At 41.2% G+C, this 19,685-nt stretch overlaps 1 protein-coding gene across 6 annotated transcripts in view; it reads left to right on the forward strand.

Moving 5' to 3' along the window:
* The window catches only part of SETX (senataxin), a 93,613-nt gene that overhangs the window by 57,240 nt on the left and 16,688 nt on the right, over positions 1–19,685 (forward strand). For all 6 annotated transcript variants that reach the window (XM_010372833.2, XM_010372832.2, XM_010372834.2 and 3 more), the window contains 7 exons: positions 7,317–7,418; positions 7,611–7,726; positions 9,497–9,568; positions 12,222–12,371; positions 14,673–14,780; positions 18,116–18,303; positions 19,184–19,276. In XM_010372833.2, the coding sequence (XP_010371135.1) occupies positions 7,317–7,418; positions 7,611–7,726; positions 9,497–9,568; positions 12,222–12,371; positions 14,673–14,780; positions 18,116–18,303; positions 19,184–19,276 (829 nt within the window). The remainder of the gene's footprint in view (positions 1–7,316; positions 7,419–7,610; positions 7,727–9,496; positions 9,569–12,221; positions 12,372–14,672; positions 14,781–18,115; positions 18,304–19,183; positions 19,277–19,685) is intronic.

Raw genomic sequence — 19,685 nt, forward strand, 5'->3', positions numbered from 1 at the left:
TCAAAATAATCCCAGGAACTTGGTGTTAACCCTACCATCTCTATTTTATAGGTGGGGAAACTGAAGCTGAGAAATGTTAATTACGCTAGAGGGATAACTTTTTTTGGTAGAATGTACATGATAATGAGCATTACAACGAATGATTCAGGGCACTGAAGTGAAGATGTGAAATTATTTCTTTTTGTAACCTTAACACTCATTTTTCGTATCACTCGTATTGAGTGGTATAGTTATGGCTTTGTATTTGATGACCTTTCCTAGCTCATATGTCTTGTCTTCCCTACCAAATTTAATTTTCCTTAAGGATACCTAACAGGGCCTTTTAACAGGATTTGATTTAGCAGACTCCAAATACAGTGACTTAAATATAATAGAAGTTTACTTGTTTCTTTTTGTTAAAAAGCCCAGAGTTGGGCAGTTAAGAACTGGTACCGGAGTCACTGGTATGGCGACTCTGCCTTAGAGAGTCCCTGGAGACCCGGGCTCCATGTGATTGCTCCACCATGGGTGGCCTCCATTCTCGAGTGCACCTGTGGTCAGGATAGCTGCTCCAGCTCCAGCAGACGTGAGGAAAAGATGAAGATGAGGCAGGGGGAACATACTAGCCATGTTGTAAGGAAAGTTTCTAGGTCCTGCCAATAGCACCTCTGCTTATTTTCTTTTGGCCACACCGATGTATAAGAGAGGCTGGAACATGTCATCTTTATTCTGAGGGATCACACACGTTTTTCTTTATATCACATATGTATTACCTACACATAGAATTCATTTGCTCTTAAAACATACAATACATTGTCAATCTCTGATTTACATTTTTCCACTCGCTTTTACATTTGTGAGATTGATATTGTGAATAGCTGTCATCACTCATATTAACTGCTATAGTGTGTTTCATTGAAGGCATGCAAAATTTATTCATCGGTAATTTAGTTTCTTTTCAATTTTTTATTTCAAACTTGAGATGAGCATTAAAAAACTTCACTAAAACACGGGTCTCTAGCATATGTATATCTCGAAGTGAAAATGTGGGGGTTCAAGGGTTTGTACATCTTCGGTTTTCTAGGTAGTACCAAATTCTTGAAAGTGATTGTACCAGTTATGCTCCCAAGAGCAGTCCCTGTGCAGCATGCAGTTGGTAGTTTCAATTTGCCTTTCCCTGATGGCTTGAGCTTAAGCTGCTTTTCAGGTGTGTATTGACTGCACAGCTGGGCCAGGACTAGGGTGAGGCAAACGAAGTGTCTAGGCTGGGTTTTTTATTTTTTATTTTTATTTTTATTTTTTTGAGACGGAGTCTCGCTCTGTCGCCCAGGCTGGAGTGTAGCGCGTTCTCAGCTCACTGCAAGCTCCACCTCCCAGGATCTTTCCATTCTCCTGCCTCAGCCTCCCGAGTAGCTGGGACTACAGGCGCCCGCCACAACGCCCGGCTAATTTTTTGCATTTTTAAAGTAGAGACGGGGTTTCACTGTGTTGGCCAGGATGGTCTCGATCTCCTGACCTCATGATCCGTCCGCTTTGGCCTTCCAGAGTGCTGGGATTACAGGTGTGAGCCACGCGCCCGTCTTTATTTTTTTTTTTAATTAGAGAGCAGTCCAGGTGCGGTGACTCACACTTGTAATCCCAGCACTTTGGGAGGCCAAGGTGGATGGATCACCTGAGGTCAGAAGTTCGAGACCAGCCTGACCAACATGGTGAAACTCTGTCCCTACTAAAAATACAAATCAGCCGCACGTCGTGGCATGGGCCTGTAATCTCAGCTTCTTGGGAGGCTGAGGCAGGAGAATCACTTGAACCTGGGAAGTGGAGGTTGCAGTGAGCCGAGATCGCGCCCTTGCCCTCCAGCCTGGGTAACAAGAGTGAAGCTGTCTCTAAGTAAAGAAATAAGAGAGCAAATGATATCCTCTCTGAGTAGAGAGACCTTTTTTCTTTTTCAGTGCTTTCATTTTCACTATTTCCAGTGGTCCTGGGTTTCCTTTAAGGAAATGACTTGAATATCTCTCCATTAAGTATATTTCTGGGTTTTGTGTATACCTGTTAGTAGGGTAAAGAATTGGTTTCTCGGCCGGGTGCAGTGGCTCACGCCTGTAATCCCAGCACTTTGGGAGGCCGAGGCAGGTGTATTACAAGGTCAGGAGATCGAGACAACGGTGAAACCCCGTCTCTACTAAAAATACAAAAAATTAGCCGGGCGCGGTGGTGGGCGCCTGTAGTCCCAGCTACTCGGGAGGCTGAGGCAGGAGAATAACGTGAACCCAGGAGGCGGAGCTTGCAGTGAGCCGAGATTGTGCCACTGCACTCCAGCCTGGTGGACAGAGCGAGACTCCGTCTCAAAAAAAAAAAAAAAAAAAAAGAGTTGCTTTCTCATTAGTGTTTTTATCATGAATGGGTGTTGAATTTTATTGCATGCTTCAAATGGTAATGAAATTTTTCTTTAATCTGTTAATATGGTTGATTACAATGTTTTTCTGATGTTAAAATGTCTTTGATTCTTACAGAATAAGGTCACCTTGGTGTCTTGTATTAGTTTTTAATACACTGCTAGATTGCTAGTGTTTTATTTAGGACTTTGAAATTAATGTTCATCAATGAGGCCAGCCTGTAATTTTTATTACACTGTATTTGTCTAGTTTTAGTATTGAAGTTACACAGGCTTTAAAAAATTAGTTGGGGCCTGGTGTGGTGTCTGACACCTGTAATTCCAGCACTTTGGGAGGCCGAGGCGGGCAGATCACGAGGTCAGGAGATCGAAACCATCCTGGCTAACATGGTGAAACCCCTTGTCTACTAAAAATACAAAAAATTAGCCGGGCGCCATGGCGGGCGCCTGTAGTCCCAGCTACTCGGGAGGCTGAGGCAGGAGAATGGCGTGAACCCAGGAGGTGGAGCTTGCAGTGAGCTGAGGTCGTACCACTACACTCCAGCCTGGGTGATAGAGCAACACTGCATCTCAAAAAAAAAAAAAAAAAAGTTGGGATTTTTTTGGTTGTTACTTGGAAGGTTTTGTATAAGACAACTTGTCTATTTCTTGAAGGCTGATTTGTTATTAGTATTGTTTTATTTTGTATTTGTTGTCTTTTTTTAACAGAATGAGTAAATTTCTGTTTACTGTTTAAATGTCATTAATGATTATAAGTCTATTCATGTTTTCTAGTTTGGAGTCAATTTTGCTAATTCATAGTTTTCAAGAAAAATTTCTACTTCAACTAAGGTTTTTGTATATATTGACTGAAAATGGTTCATTGTATTCTCATATTTAAAATATCAACTGTATTTGTGGTTGGATACCCTTTGTCATGTGCTTTTAAAAAAATTTTTTTGTTATTTATTGTATTTTTAAAAATTGAGAGAGGTCTCAATTTTTAAATTGAGGGGAGGGTTGTTTCTGAAAAGTGCTTTTTTTAAGAACCGTTGGATGTTTTATTAACTTATGATAGCTGTTATTAACAAGAGCTTATTATGTGCCAAGTCCTATGTGCCCCTCTCATTTAATTCCCATAGTAACTTTGAGGTGATTTTTTTTTTTTTTTCTTTTTGAAAGACAGGGTCTCTCTCTGTCACTCGGGCTGGGGTGCATCGGCATGATCATGGCTCACTACAGCCTCGCCCTCCTGGGCTCAAGTGATCCTCCTGCCTCACCCTCCCAAGTAGCTAGATCTGCAGGTTTGCCACCACACTGGGTTAATTTTTAAGTTTTTCTTGTAGAGACAGGATCTCATCATGTTGCCCAGGCTGGCTTCAAGCAATCCTGTTGCCTCAGCCTCCCAAGGTGCTGGGATCACAGGCATAAGACACTGCCCCGACCACATTTGCTGTATTATGTATTTATTCCATAAATGCACATGTGACACAGGCTTAGGTGTGGGAAAGTACAAGGAGAACATTTATTTTTTCTAAGGCAGAAAACAAAAATTATTTAAAAATTATTTTATCTAAATCAATAATTAATAGATGGAATTAAATTTAATTAAATTGCTTGATTAGTAGTTTATATTTTAATTAAAATCATTTTTCATGGTCCACCTGAGCCCAAGCCAAGATAATCACACTTGTTTTTAATTCTTCCACCTCTTCCAGGCCCCCCTACTTTCTTGTGGGCATTACCAAGCTCCCATTGTAGAAATTTCTATGTTTTTATTGGAATGGTAGCTTTGGCAATGTCAAATTCATAGAATTTTAAAGTCTGTTCCTTTCACTGAATGTAAATTATCCCTCAAGAATGTTGAAGAACAAAACAGACACCCAGGCACCTAGACACTGCTGCCCAGCCTTGCTCCCTTATGGGTGCCACAACAGCTCAGGGGCTTTCGAATCTGGTTTTCAGCGCTCTGTTTTTGGCCTCTAGGGATTTCTCTTAACATTCCCCTGCGCTTACCCAGCGATGTAAAGGATGTCTGTTATAATTTGTGGAACATTTCTGGGTGCTTATAGTAGGTGGGTTTCCAGGTCATCTCATCTACCTTTCTAGTGGAAACATAAGTGAATTAAGAAGTTTTCAGGCCGGGCGCAGTGGCTCATGCCTGTAATCCCAGCACTTTGGGAGGCCGAGGCGGGCGGATCACGAAGTCAGGAGATCGAGACCATCCTGGCTAACACGGTGAAACCCCGTCTCTACTAAAAATACAAAAAATTAGCCGGGCGTGGTGGTGGGTGCCTGTAGTCCCAGCTACTCGGGAGGCTGAGGCAGGAGATTGGTGTGAACCCGGGAGGCAGAACTTGCAGTGAGCCGAGATCACGCCACTGCACTCCAGCCTGGGCGACAGAGCGAGACTCCATCTCAAAAAAAAGAAAAAAAGTTTTCAAACCCTGAAGTAAATGTTGGCCTTAAATTTAGGAAAATGAGCTGAACTGGGGTAAAAAATATGCTGTAGATAACTGTAAAAATAAGCCATTCATTTTTCATATAATCATTGTATTTATTATGTACCCACCACTCTTCTAGGTGGTGATCAAAACAAAACTCTATTATTTTGGGACTTAATATTTAAAGGATGGAGATAGACAGTAAATAAATAACTGTGACGTGTCCAATTGGAATAAACACTGACAAATGCTACATGATTGCAAAATTTAGCCCAGTGATATAGTGGGGAATATTTATTTATTTATTTGTGAGACTGGTCTCGCCTCCCCTGCTCAAGCAATCCTCCCATCTCTGCCTTCCAAGTAGCTGGGACCACAGAGGGACGCCACCACACCTGGCCAATTTTTGTCATTTTTGATAGAGGTGGAGTTCCACCGTGTTGCCCAGGCTGGTCTCAGACTCCTGGATTCAAGCAGTCTGCCTACCTTGGCCTCCCAAAGTGCTAGGATTACAGCCCTGAGCCGCTGCACCTGGCCTTAGTGGGGAAATTTTTTTTTTTTTTTTTTTTTGAGGTGAAGTCTCGCTCTGTCTCCCAGGCTGGAGTGCAGTGGTGCAATCTTTGGCTTACTGTAACCTCCACCTCCTGGGTTCAAGCAATTCTCCTGCCTCAGCCTCCCGAGTAGCTGGGATTACAGGCATGTGCCACTACGTCCAGCTAATTTTTGTATTTTTAGTAGAAACGGGGTTTCACCATGTTCTCCAGGCTGGTCTTGAACCCCTGACCTCATGATCCACCTGCCTTGGCCTCCCAAACTTCTGGGATTACAGGCGTGAGCCACTGTACCCAGCCTTGTAGTGGGGAATTTTTAGATAAAATAATAACACATGGGAAAAAAAAAGACAAATAAAGGTGTTTTTTAAATTTGTTTGTGTTTTTGAGATGGAATCTCGCTCTGTCACCCAGGCTGGAGTGCAGTGGTGCAATCTTTGGCTTACTGCAACCTCCACCTCCTGGGTTCAGGCAACTTTCCTGCCTCAGCCTCCTGAGTAGCTGAGATTACAGGTGCGTGCCACCATGACTGGCTAATTTTTGTATTTTTAGTAGAGATGGGGTTTTGCCATATTGGCCAGACTAGTCTCAAACTCCTGACCTCAAGTGATTTGCCCACCTCTGTCTCCCAAAGTGCTGGGATTATAGGCGTGAGCCACTGTGCCTGGCCAGAAAAAAGATTTAAAAAAAACCCAATAGAAGAAATTATAATAAAAGAAAATTAAAACCAAAAGGACAAGAAAAAAGCAAAAAGAAATGTGTTAACCTGAGATTAAAATGTGGTTAATAAACAGGCAAGTTAAATTGATTTTTATAGTTTTTGCAGTTACTATATCCAAGAATTTCTATCATCTTGTGTCCCTTACTTTCTAGAGTATCAAGGTGAGGTGGAACATAGTTTTAAAAACTTTATCCTGAGTATTCTGCAAAAGAAGACTCGATGGTGTCATAAGATTCTGTTCTGAAAATTACATGTTAATATATAACATACAAAAGTTCTTGAAATATTCTGTGGTTAAGAGTGTTAGGGACCAGCCTCAACACCACCCGCAGGGTACGCGAAATCCGGTGGTGACAAAGGAATGAGAAGAGACAGGTTAAGAGTTCATAAAGGAGGGAGCCAGGGGGCCAAAGCAAATCAGAGGCTGTAAAGGTGCCAAGCTCTGATCTCCACACTATTTATTGAGTACAATCACTTAGATTTAAGAAGCAGATGTTCAGGGGTGAAATGGTGAAAGCGGGGCGGTGTGTCATACACCTAATCTATAGCAATGGCAGTTTAGATAAATTTCTTTGTGCTGAAGCAATATAAACTTAACTACTGATTTATTTTTTAACTTTTTGGAGAGCAGCTGTGGGGAGTGGGCCTAACTAGGAGCCAGCATATCTGGCCACATTCCGATGCTTCAAAGGAGTGTCTTTCTCCTTGAGCACAGTGTTTATAGATAGGAGAGCAGGTCACGTTCTGGTCATGGGAACGTGATGGCAATTAGAAGGCTTTCCTCCTCAGAGACCTCTTGTGGCTTTCCACAACTTATTGTTCCATATTTGTATGGCCGGTTTATGCAGGCACCCCACAAGCCCTTTTCCCAACATAAGAGAACTGCTTCATTTATTTTATCCCAACATTTTTCTTGAATCTATTTTGCTGTGGAATGTTCTACTGAACATAGTTTGAAAATGTTACTATAATAGAATCTCAGCTCTGCAGTATACTGTTTAGATGGCCTTGCTAGCTTTTATTAGGTAGAAATGATAAGTACTTGCCATATAGGGTTGTTAGGAACAATATCTGAAATAATGTATAAGAAGTTTGTGGTATAGTCCCGGGTGTCTAGTTAATTGGAAGTTCATGTTCACGCCCTTCTCTGATTATTAACATTTACTTAGAAATATAGATACTATGTATAGAGACAGGATGGATCAGCAGTGTCCTTATTAGTCCTTAACTGTGATTCTTATCAATAGGAAACTGTGGAGATATAAATTTAGTACGACTGGGTCCAGAAAAGTCTATCAATAATGAGGTTCTAAAGTTCAGTTTGGACAGCCAAGTAAACCACAGAATGAGTAAGTACCGAATGTGGTATATACTAGTGTTTTCTCTGTTTCGTTTGGTGGAAAATGACTTGGGCACTAAAGGTAATTTGAAGCCTCCAGAATTAGTCTGGCTTTGGGAACTAATTTTCCTTCTCATTGTGTTGTATATGTGTGTGAGTTTGTTAGAATAGCATATAATTTTTTATTTGTTATTTTTATTAGAAAAAGATTTACCTTCTCATGTTCAGGCGATGCATAAAAGAAAGGAATTTCTAGATTATCAGTTGGATGAGCTTTCCCGGCAGCGAGCTCTATGCCGAGGTGGACGGGAAATACAGGTATCTTTGCATTTCTTAAATAATGTTCTTTAAATAATAACTCAGGTATACAAACTAGTTAACAAGTTTTTTCTTTTTCTTTTTTTTTTTTTTTTTCTGAGATAGAGTCTTGCTCTGTCTCCCAGGCTGGAGTGCAGTAGCACAATCCTGGCTCACTACAGCCTCAACTTCTTGTGTTCAGGTGATCCTCCTGTCTCAGCCTCCCAAGCAGCTGGGATTACAAGGATGGGCCGCCACACCCGGCTAATTTTTTGTGTTTTTAATGGAGATAAGGTTTCATCATGTTGGCCAGGCTAGTCTCGAACTCCCAGCCTCAAGTTGATCTGCCCACCTCAGCATCCCAAAGTGCTGGGATTGCGGGCATGAGCCATTGCGATTAGTCTAATTAATGAGTATTTAATGCCCTTTATTTATTGGGGAATGGCATGATTCGTGTATAAAAATGTGTACTAAGATGCTAAAAATGTGTCTCAGGTTAACACATTTCTTTCTGCTTTTTTTTTTTTTGTCCTTTTGGTTTTAATTTTTTTTGTTTTTATTAAAATTTCTTTTTTTTTAAAATCTTTTTAAAAACTTTTTTGTAAAGGGCAAGATACTCCAGTAAAGATTTTAGACTTTGCAAGCCATATGGTTGCTTTCTGTTGCAGCTATTCAACTCTGCTTTTGGTAGCACAAAGGCAGCCATAGATAATATATAAATAAATGGATGTGGCTGTGTTCCAGTAGCACTTTACTTACAAAAATAGATGGGATGTTGCATTTTTGTTTATTTTTGAGATAGGATCTCACTTTGTGGCCTAGGCTGGAGTGCAGTGGTGCAGTTGTGGTTCAATTTAGCCTCAAGCTCTTGGACTCAAGTGAGCTGTCTTTCTGTCTCAGCCTCTTGAGTAGCTGGGACTACAGCTGTGTGCCATCATGCCTGGCTAATTTTTTTGTGTGTTTTCTGTAGAAACTGGGTCTTGCCATGTTGCCCCAGGTGGTCTGAACTTCTTGCCTCAAGCAGTCCTCTCACCTTAGCCTCCCAAAGTACCAGGATTACAGGCATGTGTCCCTGCACGTGGCCTTGCATTTGGCTTATAGGCTGTACTACCTTATATTAAAGCTATACTGAGTTTATTAGTTATCTTTAAGTTGCATGTTGAGCCCAGTTCAAATTAGGTTAGACAGAAAGGGAATTAGCTTCAGTATGGGTGGATCCAGAGGCTCAAATGACATCATTTCTCCAGTCCATAATTTGTTTTTCTGTGTGTCAGCCATTTCTTCTTCGGGAGAAGGTGAGTGTCAGCATCTCAGGGCTTCCACTATCTCAACTTAGAAACCCCATAGGGAGAGAAGGTCTTTCTCTTAGCATCCATATATCCAAAACAGCAGTTAGTTTAGTCCCTGGGTGAGCAAGCAGGTCTAATCCGTATTTTTAAGAAGATGGGTGCCATGATTGGCCAGGCCTGTGTTAGATGCCCATCACTGTGGCCAGAGGAATCGTTGGGGTGTGATTTATAGCCTCATTTGAATCACCTGGAAGTTAAGGGCGGTGTGATGCTCCCAGGGCTGGAATGCTAAGCAGACTGCTCACATGCAGCGCACAGGACACAGCTGAGTCTTAGCAGCACACAGAATGCGTCAGGACTCTAGTGGTAAAGAGGAAATAAATTGGGTAAACACGTTTTTCATTGGTAAAATACAGGCTCTTTTAAAATTAGAGGCAGTCCATTGGAAGGCATTTAAAAATGCTTAGTTTAGTTTTAATTATGACATTTGAATTTTTTCCAGAGGCAAGAATTAGATGAAAAAATTTCCAAAGTTTCTAAGGAAAGGCAGGAACTTGCTTCTAAAATTAAAGAGGTAAGTAGTTCACCTGTAGCATTTTCTTAATTTCATTTTATTATTATTATTTTTTAATGTAAGTATGACTATTCCGACAAGCTATGGGCTTTATTTTTTTTTGGAGACAGAGTCTTACTCTGTCTCTCAGGCTGGGGTGGAGTGGCATGATCTCAGCTCACTGCAACCTCAGCCTCCCATGTAGCTGGGATTACAGGCGTGCACCACCATGCCTGGCTAATTTTTTTTTTTTTTTGAGATGGAGTCTCGCTCTGTCACCAGACTGGAGTGCAGTGGCATGATCTCGGCTCACTGCAACCTCTACCTCCCAGGTTCAAGCGATTCTCCTGCCTCAGCCTCCTGAGTAGCTAGGTTTACAGGCATGTGCCACCACGTGCAGCTAAGTTTTGTATTTTTAGTAAAGACGGGGTTTCACCATGTTGGCCAGGATGGGCTTGATCTCGTGACGTCATGATCCTCCTGCCTCAGCCTCCCAAAGTGCTGGGATTACAAGCGTGAGCCACCACACCTGGCCTTTTTTTTTGAGACAGAGTCTTACTCTGTCACCAGGCTGGAGTGTAGTGGCACGATCTCAGTTCACTGCAACCTCTGCCTCCCGGATTCGAACAATTCTCCTGCCTCAGCCTCCCAAGTAGCTGAGACTGCAGGCGCATGCCACCGCCCCCAGCTAAATTTTGTAGTTTCACCATGTTGGCCAGGATGGTCTCGATCGCATGACCTTGTGATCTGCCCACCTCCTCCCTAAGTGCTGGGATTACAGGTGTGAGCCACCACGCTGGGCCCTTTTTTTTGTATTTTTAATAGAAACGCGGTTTCACCATGTGTTGGCCAGACTGGTCTGGAACTTCCAACCTCAAGTCATCTGCCCATCTCAGCCTCCCAAAGTGTTGGCTTTACAGGCATGAGTCACTATGCCCAGCCAGCTATGGGCTTTTCTCAGTTACATTTTAAATTGTTATGAAAAATTACAAACTTCTGTGGAAATGGAGAAAATGGTGTAACAACATTTGCATTTTTTTCTTTAACCTAAGAATGAATTCTTAACACCATCTAAGATTTCTGAGAAAGAGGTGGTTATAAATTATCTTTTTTCTGTTTTAGGTCTCAATAAATATTTAAATTCCTTCTTATGAGGTGCTCTATTTCTGCTTCCCACAGACTGCAAAAAACAATTATGATAATTATCATCAGATAAACAGTTAATGAAACTAGCTTTATGGGTGTTTTCCCTATTAAAAAAAAAAGTCACCTGTGTGAGCTTTAGGGTGAGGGTGGCAACTGTGAGCCCTCCAGAGCTCCAACCTGGACACGAGTAGAGTGATGATGGGCAGAATTTGGCATAAGAAAGTACAGCACTTTGATTTTTGGTTTTTGTTTTTTGCAATTCTTGGCTTAGAGCATAAACTCCTTGTACTTGCGTTAGATCATAAGGCTCCTGTAATATTTTGTAGCTTCTCCCCAGTATTTTTTGGACGTGAAAATATCCTGTAAGATTTAGACTAATTGAAGCTTGGCTGAGCCAGGTGTATACCCTGATTGTCAGAATGCAGCCCTAATCAAACCGCATTGGGGTCAGGGAAAGAGGGTAATAGTAACTGATGACATTAGTAGTATTTTTGCTGAAGTTTTTCTCCTGAATGTATTATGATCTTTCTCTGTGGACTAAAATACAGTTGAATTTAATGCATATTTTCATTAGCAGTTTATTTAAACTAAAAATTATGTAAAAGCTTTTGATTAAAGTTTTAAACAGAACCCCAGATTAATCTTTCCTGAGTCAAGGATGAAGTCCATCTTCACAGATGTTTTTTGCTGCTCATCACATGTGTTGTGTGGGCCATGAAACTGCGCTTGCAGTTTACTCACTGGAGGGCTGAGGACAGTGTCTGACAGTGCTTTACTGTGTGAGCCGTGGAGGACCACAGTGCTACTGTCTTCCTAAAGCTCACACGCATGCCTTGAATTGCATGGTTGAATATATCATATGTGCTGAGATGAATCACCTCTACTTCTTAGTAGCAAAAAGAAGCAAACTGAATCTCTGATGAAAATGCTGATTTATTTGAGCACTGCGTGGTATGATTGTGAGGCATCATCCACGTTGTCGGGCTCCATCACAGTACATTGCATTATAGAAGGAGGCCACACTTGTTTTTCTTACTGTGGAAATAGAATATTTGTCAGGTTCACAGGCATTTTTGTTAGTACTAGCAAAAGCCCTAACAAAAGGGCAAGGACAATATTATATACTTAAAAACTAACAGAAAATTGTACATTCAAGCTGAATTCTAACCCTGGTTTCACTCAGATAATTCACAACTCAGGGTTATTACATCTCTACTTCAGATACCTGCCTACATATATCTGACTACAGGAAGGATTGTAATCTACGTTGACCAAGTCAAACCCTGGATAAGAATTTTTAATGTGCTTAAATCATATTCTGTGTTTCAGCCACAAAGCACACATTCTTTCCGGTTTGGGATTATCTTGAACGTTTCTGTTGTTTCCTAGATTTGAGGGTTTCCCCCTAACTTTTACTAAATGTTTTTCTGTCACATAATAAATAGTGAGTGTTTTATAGTAAACATAGGCCTGTCATAGTCAAGGATTGATGTACAGCTGAATATTGATTTAATCTTTGTTCTCTTAGGTTCAAGGACGCCCACAGAAAACACAGAGTATCATCATCTTAGAGTCCCATGTCATCTGCTGCACATTGAGCACAAGTGGTGGCTTACTACTTGAATCTGCTTTCCGGGGGCAAGGGGGTGTCCCCTTCAGCTGTGTCATTGTTGATGAGGTCAGTCAACAGTCAGCCATACAACTTTGACTAGTACTATGAGGAGTAAGTCTTAGATTAATTGTGGCTGCTGAGATGTTGAGGAGATGTGGGGTTTTTTTGCATCTGATTTTTACCTGCTATTACATGTGTATTCCCTTATGTAGAAATATGCTCCTTATGGCCAGGCGCGGTGGCTCAAGCCTGTAATCCCAGCACTTTGGGAGGCTGAGACGGGCGGATCACGAGGTCAGGAGATCGAGACCATCCTGGCTAACACGGTGAAACCCCCGTCTCTACTAAAAAATACAAAAAAAAAAACTAGTCGGGCGAGGTGGCGGGCGCCTGTAGTCCCAGTTACTCGGGAGGCTGAGGCAGGAGAATGGCGTAAACCTGGGAGGCGGAGCTCGCAGTGAGCTGAGATCCGGCCACTGCACTCCATCCTGGGCAAAAGAGCGAGACTCCGTCTCCAAAAAAAAAAAAAAAAAAGACATATACTCCTTAATGGCCCTCCATAGTGAAAGTGGATTTTCCAGTATTTGGGGGTTAGTCTTGAGGATGACTGATGGTTTCTAACAAAATCTCTGCTGAGTGACTGTCTCGCTCCTGCTTAGAGTGCCTCTGGTAACCTTTTGATGTAGTTTTAATATAATTTTGGACAGCTTTGAGCCGTAGTATGTTCACCTGACATCCTTTATTCCTAGTTCACTCTTTGAGCAAACATTTATTGGGTACCTGCTGTTTGTCATAATGTAGAGTCAGAAGACAAAAGAAATGGAACAGGAGATACCAGAGAATTGAGTGATCAGGAGACCTAAGATCCAGTTTTCACCAGAAGGAAAGGACAAAAAGTGGAAATGATTAAATAGTTGAAGAAAATGTTATTGAATTTAAGAGAAATTTGAGTCTCATGATCAGAGAGGCATGCTGAGGAACAAGGAAGAAAGCTATGGGGAAACACACTCCTGGACACTCCTGATGGGATTTCTGAACCTCGAATACAAAGTTTTGAAAAGGGCCTGGGCATGGTGGCACACACCTGTAATCCAGGCACTTTGGGAGACTGAGGAGGGTGGATCACTTGAGCCCAGGAGTTTGAGACCAACCTGGGCAACATGGTGAAACCTTGTCTCTACTGAAAATACAAAAATTAGCCAGGTGTGATGGCATGTGCCTGTAATCCCAGCTATTCGGGAGGCTGAGGTGAGAGGATTGCTTGAGCCCGGGAGGTGGTGAACGACCATCATGCCACTGCCCTCCAGCCTGGGTGACAGTGAGACTCCGTCTCAAAAAAAAATTTTTTAATAAATAAATAAAAATTTTAAAATAAAGTTTTAAAAGGACTTTAGAGGAGAAAAAATTTTTTTAGGCTCATGCCCAGCAAGAACAAAGAGCACACATCTGGCCAGGCGCGGTGGCTCAAGCCTGTAATCCCAGCACTTTGGGAGGCCGAGACGGGCGGATCACGAGGTCAGGAGATCGAGACCATCCTGGCGAACACGGTGAAACCCCGTCTCTACTAAAAAAAAATACAAAAAACTAGCCGGGCGAGGTGGCGGGCGCCTGTAGTCCCAGCTACTCGGGAGGCTGAGGCAGGAGAATGGCGTAAACCCGGGAGGCGGAGCTTGCAGTGAGCTGAGATCCGGCCACTGCACTCCAGCCCGGGCGACAGAGTGAGACTCCGCCTCAAAAACAAAACAAAACAAAACAAAACACACATCTGGGATGTGCATGGCCTTCTGAACTTACGGCTGGTTCCTAAGTGGTAGTGGCCCACTTGGTGGCTGACTTCAAAATACGTGTTTGATTTTTTAAAAAAACATGTGTTTGGAGAGTTTACTTTATTCATTGTTTTTTTTTGAGACGGAGTCTCGCTCTGTCACCGAGGCTGGAGTGCAGCGATGTGATCTTGGCTCACTGCAACCTCTGCCTCCTGGGTTCAAGCAATTCTCCTGCCTTAGCCTCCCGAGTAGCTGGTATTATAGACACTGGCTACCACGCCGAGCTAATTTTTTTGGTATTTTTAGTAAAGATAGGGTTTCGCCATGTTGGCCAGGCTGGTCTTGAAGACCTCAGGTGATCCACCCGCTTCAGCCTCCCAAAGTAACTGGCATTACATGTGTGAGCCACCGCACACAGCCTGGAGGACTTATTTTGTTGGTTTTGTTTTGTCTTTTGATTTCAGGGAAAATCCTTATTTTTGACATTTGGTGCAGGAGAAGTGTGGTACTTTTCTGAATGGTTAGAACTTTAATCAGATAAACTATATGGATGAATGGTAAAGATTGTTAAGACTGCCTTTTCCTTCTGTATCTTACCAAGGCTGGACAGTCTTGTGAAATTGAGACTCTTACCCCACTCATCCATCGTTGCAATAAGCTCATCCTAGTAGGAGATCCCAAGCAGCTCCCTCCCACAGTCATCTCTATGGTAAGTTTTTTATGTTCAGATTGCTTTAAAATGGAAGGGGCTTTTTAAAATGTTTGTTTTCCGGAGGGAGAGACATCTTTCTTGGATTGGCCTCTTAATTTGGAGGGAAAAGTAAGCAGTAACCGAGAAAAGAGAAGCACGGATTGAGTCTCAATAAGCAAAAAAAAAGGGCCGGGCGCGGTGGCTCAAGCCTGTAATCCCAGCACTTTGGGAGGCCGAGACGGGCGGATCACGAGGTCAGGAGATCGAGACCATCCTGGCTAACATGGTGAAACCCTGTCTCTACTAAAAAATGCAAAAAAAACTAGCCGGGCGAGGTGGCAGGCGCCTGTAGTCCCAGCTACTCGGGAGGCTGAGGCAGGAGAATGGTGTGAACCCGGGAGGCGGAGCTTACAGTGAGCTGAGATCCGGCCACTGCACTCCAGCCTGGGCGACAGAGCAAGACTCCGTCTCAAAAAAAAAAAAAAAAAAAAAGAAAAAAAAAAATTCCTAAAAATACCCCATTGTTCATAGTTGTTCTTCTGTGTATGTGTCGCAGAAGCAGTGTGTCAGGGACCGGAAGCCTAGATGGATGACGTGCCATGGAAACCAAGCTTTGGGAAAGGCAGTATGCACGTCTTTTAAGAGCTGAATCTGATTTATTTTAATCATACAAACACCAAAACAATAATAAATGAAAAACTGCACAAATAAGGAGAAGAATCCCACCCTCCTCATTTTTATTTAAATATGTACAAATTGAGGAAAACATGAAGTTAATTTAATTTTGGAGTACATTTCTATTTTTAGAATTTGATATTCTAGTGTTCATACAAGAAATGTCTGTGCCCCTCACATCATCTGAAAGTGAAGGTACTGGGGAAAAAAAAGAGTTGTGAGCTCTGACTTCGGGAAGAGAAGAATCAGACTGTAGTCTAGTCTACTTTGTTGGGTTTTTTTTTAATCTCAGGAAAGACGTCTCCTGGAAATGCACATCAGAGTCAGGATTCAGTAGATGTTTTGAAGTAATCTGAAGAGGTTTTGAAATTTAATAAAATGTGTATTTTTTACTAATAGCATAGATTATTTATACAGATAATTGAGCAGTGGCCTCAAATAATCCTAGAAAATAGATCATTTTCAAAGCATTTTTGTTGAAGTATGGCATGAATGCAGGTGGTTATCGTTAGTGGTTTTTGACTTCGGAATTATTCAGAATGATAGCGCAGTTCTTTGTATGACATTTGAGCATAGGTACGTGATCACGTGAGTGTGTGGCCCAGAAGCACACCTGTCACCCAGTGAAAACCCGTGTGTGTAGGGAGGAACTGCTGCAGGTAACTCTGTTCATGGAGAATAATGAAGAGCAAATTCTGTATCCCATTTCTTTAAATAATACAGTATTTCATTGAAGGGCCTTAGTATATAGTGAAAAGAGAGATTGTTAATGGGCCTCAACTTTACTGCCTAGTTTAATGATTGATAAAAACAACAAAAATTAGAAAAAAAATCCATTTGTGCTTTTTAAATTGTTGTACAAATAAAACAGGCTATTTTGAGAAAATAATTACGAAGTTCATTTCCATAAGGTGCCTTTTTTGACCACCTATTTCTAGTGATAATTACAGTGAAAGTGAGTATTTTTAATGGATATTGCTGGGCATTTGTGTGTGTGTTCATCTTTTTCAGTATGTATATACTGAGTGCCAGCATCATTCAGGTGCTGTTTAGGTCCTGGGGTTATGACAGTGAAGAAGACAGACAAAACCCCTGCCATGAGTCATGGTGTTTATATTCTAGGGTATAGTGGTCCGTTACTAAAAAGTGGTGTATGGTTTGTATACATGTATATATTTATGTGTATATGTACATGGGTTTGGTTTTGTTTAAAGGTGGCAAAATCATTCTGTGCAGAATTGTTTGTTTTTTTTTTTCGATCAGTAAATCAGGGGCATTCTCCCATGTCAGAATATATATTAATAAATTCTATGTCATTTGTAGAATGGACTAAGGTTTTGTCTGAAGGTAGATGTGTTACCTTATATAAGTTCCTTTTCTGTTTGCCCAAAGAAAAGATTAAAAATTAGATTTTGTGAGCTAATGCAGATAAACTTTTGAGGATTTAGGCAAAATTGTCATATGTCTATTAATAATTATTTTTTACTTACACAAACCTGTTTAAAATCACACACGTGAATAGGTTAAGAAGTAGTGCCTCTTTTCCACTCTCATAGTTTGTGAAACAAGTTTATTCAGGCTTTGTACATCTTCAGGACCAGTATCTTTCACATCACTCATGAAGATTCCATCATCTTAGTGAAGTTTTCAGCACATTTTTACTTCCAGGTTATTTAAGATAAAGTACTTTTTGAAACTTTCTATGATGCTGCCATTGGAAAGTATATCCCGAGGCACAACTGTAATAACATCAAGACAGTTTATTCCGTTTGTCACTTCGGTCACTGTTTTTCAGATTGCAGAGTATAACCCGTTATTTGGTTTGTGAAATCCATTTAGCACAGCTTGGGCATTCCTAATTCAAAAATTTGAAATGCTTCACTATCTGAAACTTCCCAAGTGCTGACATTATACTTAAAGTTCACGCTCAAAGGATATGCTTATTGGAATATTTTGAATTTTTGGATTAGGGATGGCTAACACATAAGTCGAGTCTGTTTCCTTCACTGGAAATTAAGTCCCGTGAAACTTAATTTCACGGGAAGTCTTAGCACTCCAGATTATAGGTGCTTAGTACACATTAGATGGATGAATGAAGAATTTTGTCTTCAAAAGCTTGTTTACAGTGGCATTCAGTATGTCTGTCTGTGAAGGTATACCCCGGAAATAATTGTTGAAATCTGTGTTACATTTCTCTGCTTCCTTTATTGTTGGTTTTTTTGGGTGGCATCTTGTAGCATCAAAATAGCATCAGTCGTCTTTCACGAGATCGTATCTCTTTCATTAGCAGTTTATGAGTAGAAAATACCCCCACATGTATTCAAGATTCATGGCATTTTGGCTGGGTGTGGTGGCTCATGCCTGTAATCCCAGCTACTCAGGAGGCCAGAGACATGAGAATTCGCTTGAACCCGGGAGGTGGAGGTTGCAGATGAGATCATGCCACTCACTGCACTCCAGCCTGGGCAATAGAGCGCTACTGTGTCTCCAAAAAAAAAGATTCATGGCATTTTGAGGATCAGAGTCAGAAACACCTTTTTTGTCTGAAGCTGTGATTGGTAATCTTATGCTACCTGAACATTGCCATGTACATATTAGATCTCAGTAATCGTGTTTATAATAGTGGGAAAGATAGAAATGAATTCTTGGAAATTATTGCTTTATTTTGCCCCTCACAGAAAGCACAGGAGTATGGCTACGACCAGTCAATGATGGCTCGCTTCTGCAGACTGCTGGAAGAGAATGTAGAACACAACATGATCAGCAGGCTGCCTATTCTGCAGCTCACTGTGCAGTACAGGATGCATCCAGACATATGCCTCTTCCCTTCTAATTATATTTACAACAGAAACTTAAAAACAAATAGGTGAGTTCCCCTTACTGCTCGTGACCTTAGTAGTTTAGCTACTTATGAAGAATAGACATTTTACTATCTTCTTTTTAGGTCTTGTCATAAAAAGCATAAATCATAGAGGATTAATAATTTTCTCTTGTTATAATAGCCATCGTGTTGAATACAGCAGAGCACATAAAAATGAAAGGGGGAAAAAGTCACCTATATTTATACTAACCAGAAATAATCACTGGTAACACATTTTGGTATATCCGCTTTCAGTCCTTTTTTTTTTTTGGAAGACAGGGTCTCATTCTGTCACCCAGACAGAATGAGTGCAGTGGCACAATCCTGGCTCACTGTAGCTTCAAACTTCCAGGCTCAATCGATCCACCTGCCTCAGCCTCCTGAGTAGCTGGAACTACACTCAGTCACCACCATGCCTGGCAAATTTTTGTATTTTTCTTTTTGTAGAAATGGGATTTCACTATGTTGCCCAGGCTGCTTTCAAACTCCTGAGCTCAAGCAATCCGTCTGCCTTGGCCTCCCAAAGTCCTGGGATTACAGGCGAGAGTCATTTCAGTCCTTTTACCATGCATATCTTTTTTTACTTTTTAAATTTTTGAAGGAAAAATGTGGGACCTTACTCAACATAGTATTCTGTGGCTTACTCTATTATGAGTGTCTTTCCAGTCATATTTGTTATATTTTAATAATATAGATACTTTTCCTAGCACCAGGAAAGAAATAGAATTTGTTTTGTACCTTTCACTAATATAGGTATAGAAAAGAATATTCCTGTTATCCCCTTACTTGCCCCAGCCCACATCACCACACAGAAAAAATTGTAGTAATACCAAAATATTTTCTTAAATCTTGACTTTATTCTGAATGTTGACTGCTTTTTTTACAGACAGACAGAAACCATTCGATGTTCATCGGACTGGCCATTTCAACCATACCTTGTGTTTGATGTCGGAGATGGTTCAGAAAGACGGGATAATGAGTATGTTCTCCTCTTGCCTCAGTCCTCTGATAGTCCCAGAATGTTACATGATTTGCATTCATATTTCTGTTAAATACATTTCCTATACACATCTCTCTGCTTAGTGTCAGGGCACAGTCATTTTCACTTAAGTTGATGCTTCTTTTTTCTGTATAATGGGGATAATATTACCTAATGTCATAAGCAAGCACTTGAGTAGATACTTGTTGAGCTCACAGCAGTGAGGGAAACAGACGTGCCTATTGTAAGATGGTGATCTCATGGGAAGACAGACCTTCACCAGGTAATCACCTAGGTAAGCAGTTTTTCCAGTTGGGTTAAGTACTGTGAAGGCTAAGTATAAATTCAGTTGAATGAAGATGTGAAAGGGAGGAAGGAAGTAGTGACAGAGGTTGGATGGTATTGGGTT

Source organism: Rhinopithecus roxellana, chromosome 16 (genome assembly GCF_007565055.1).
Source record: "Rhinopithecus roxellana isolate Shanxi Qingling chromosome 16, ASM756505v1, whole genome shotgun sequence".
In the NCBI taxonomy this organism is placed as follows: domain Eukaryota; kingdom Metazoa; phylum Chordata; class Mammalia; order Primates; family Cercopithecidae; genus Rhinopithecus; species Rhinopithecus roxellana.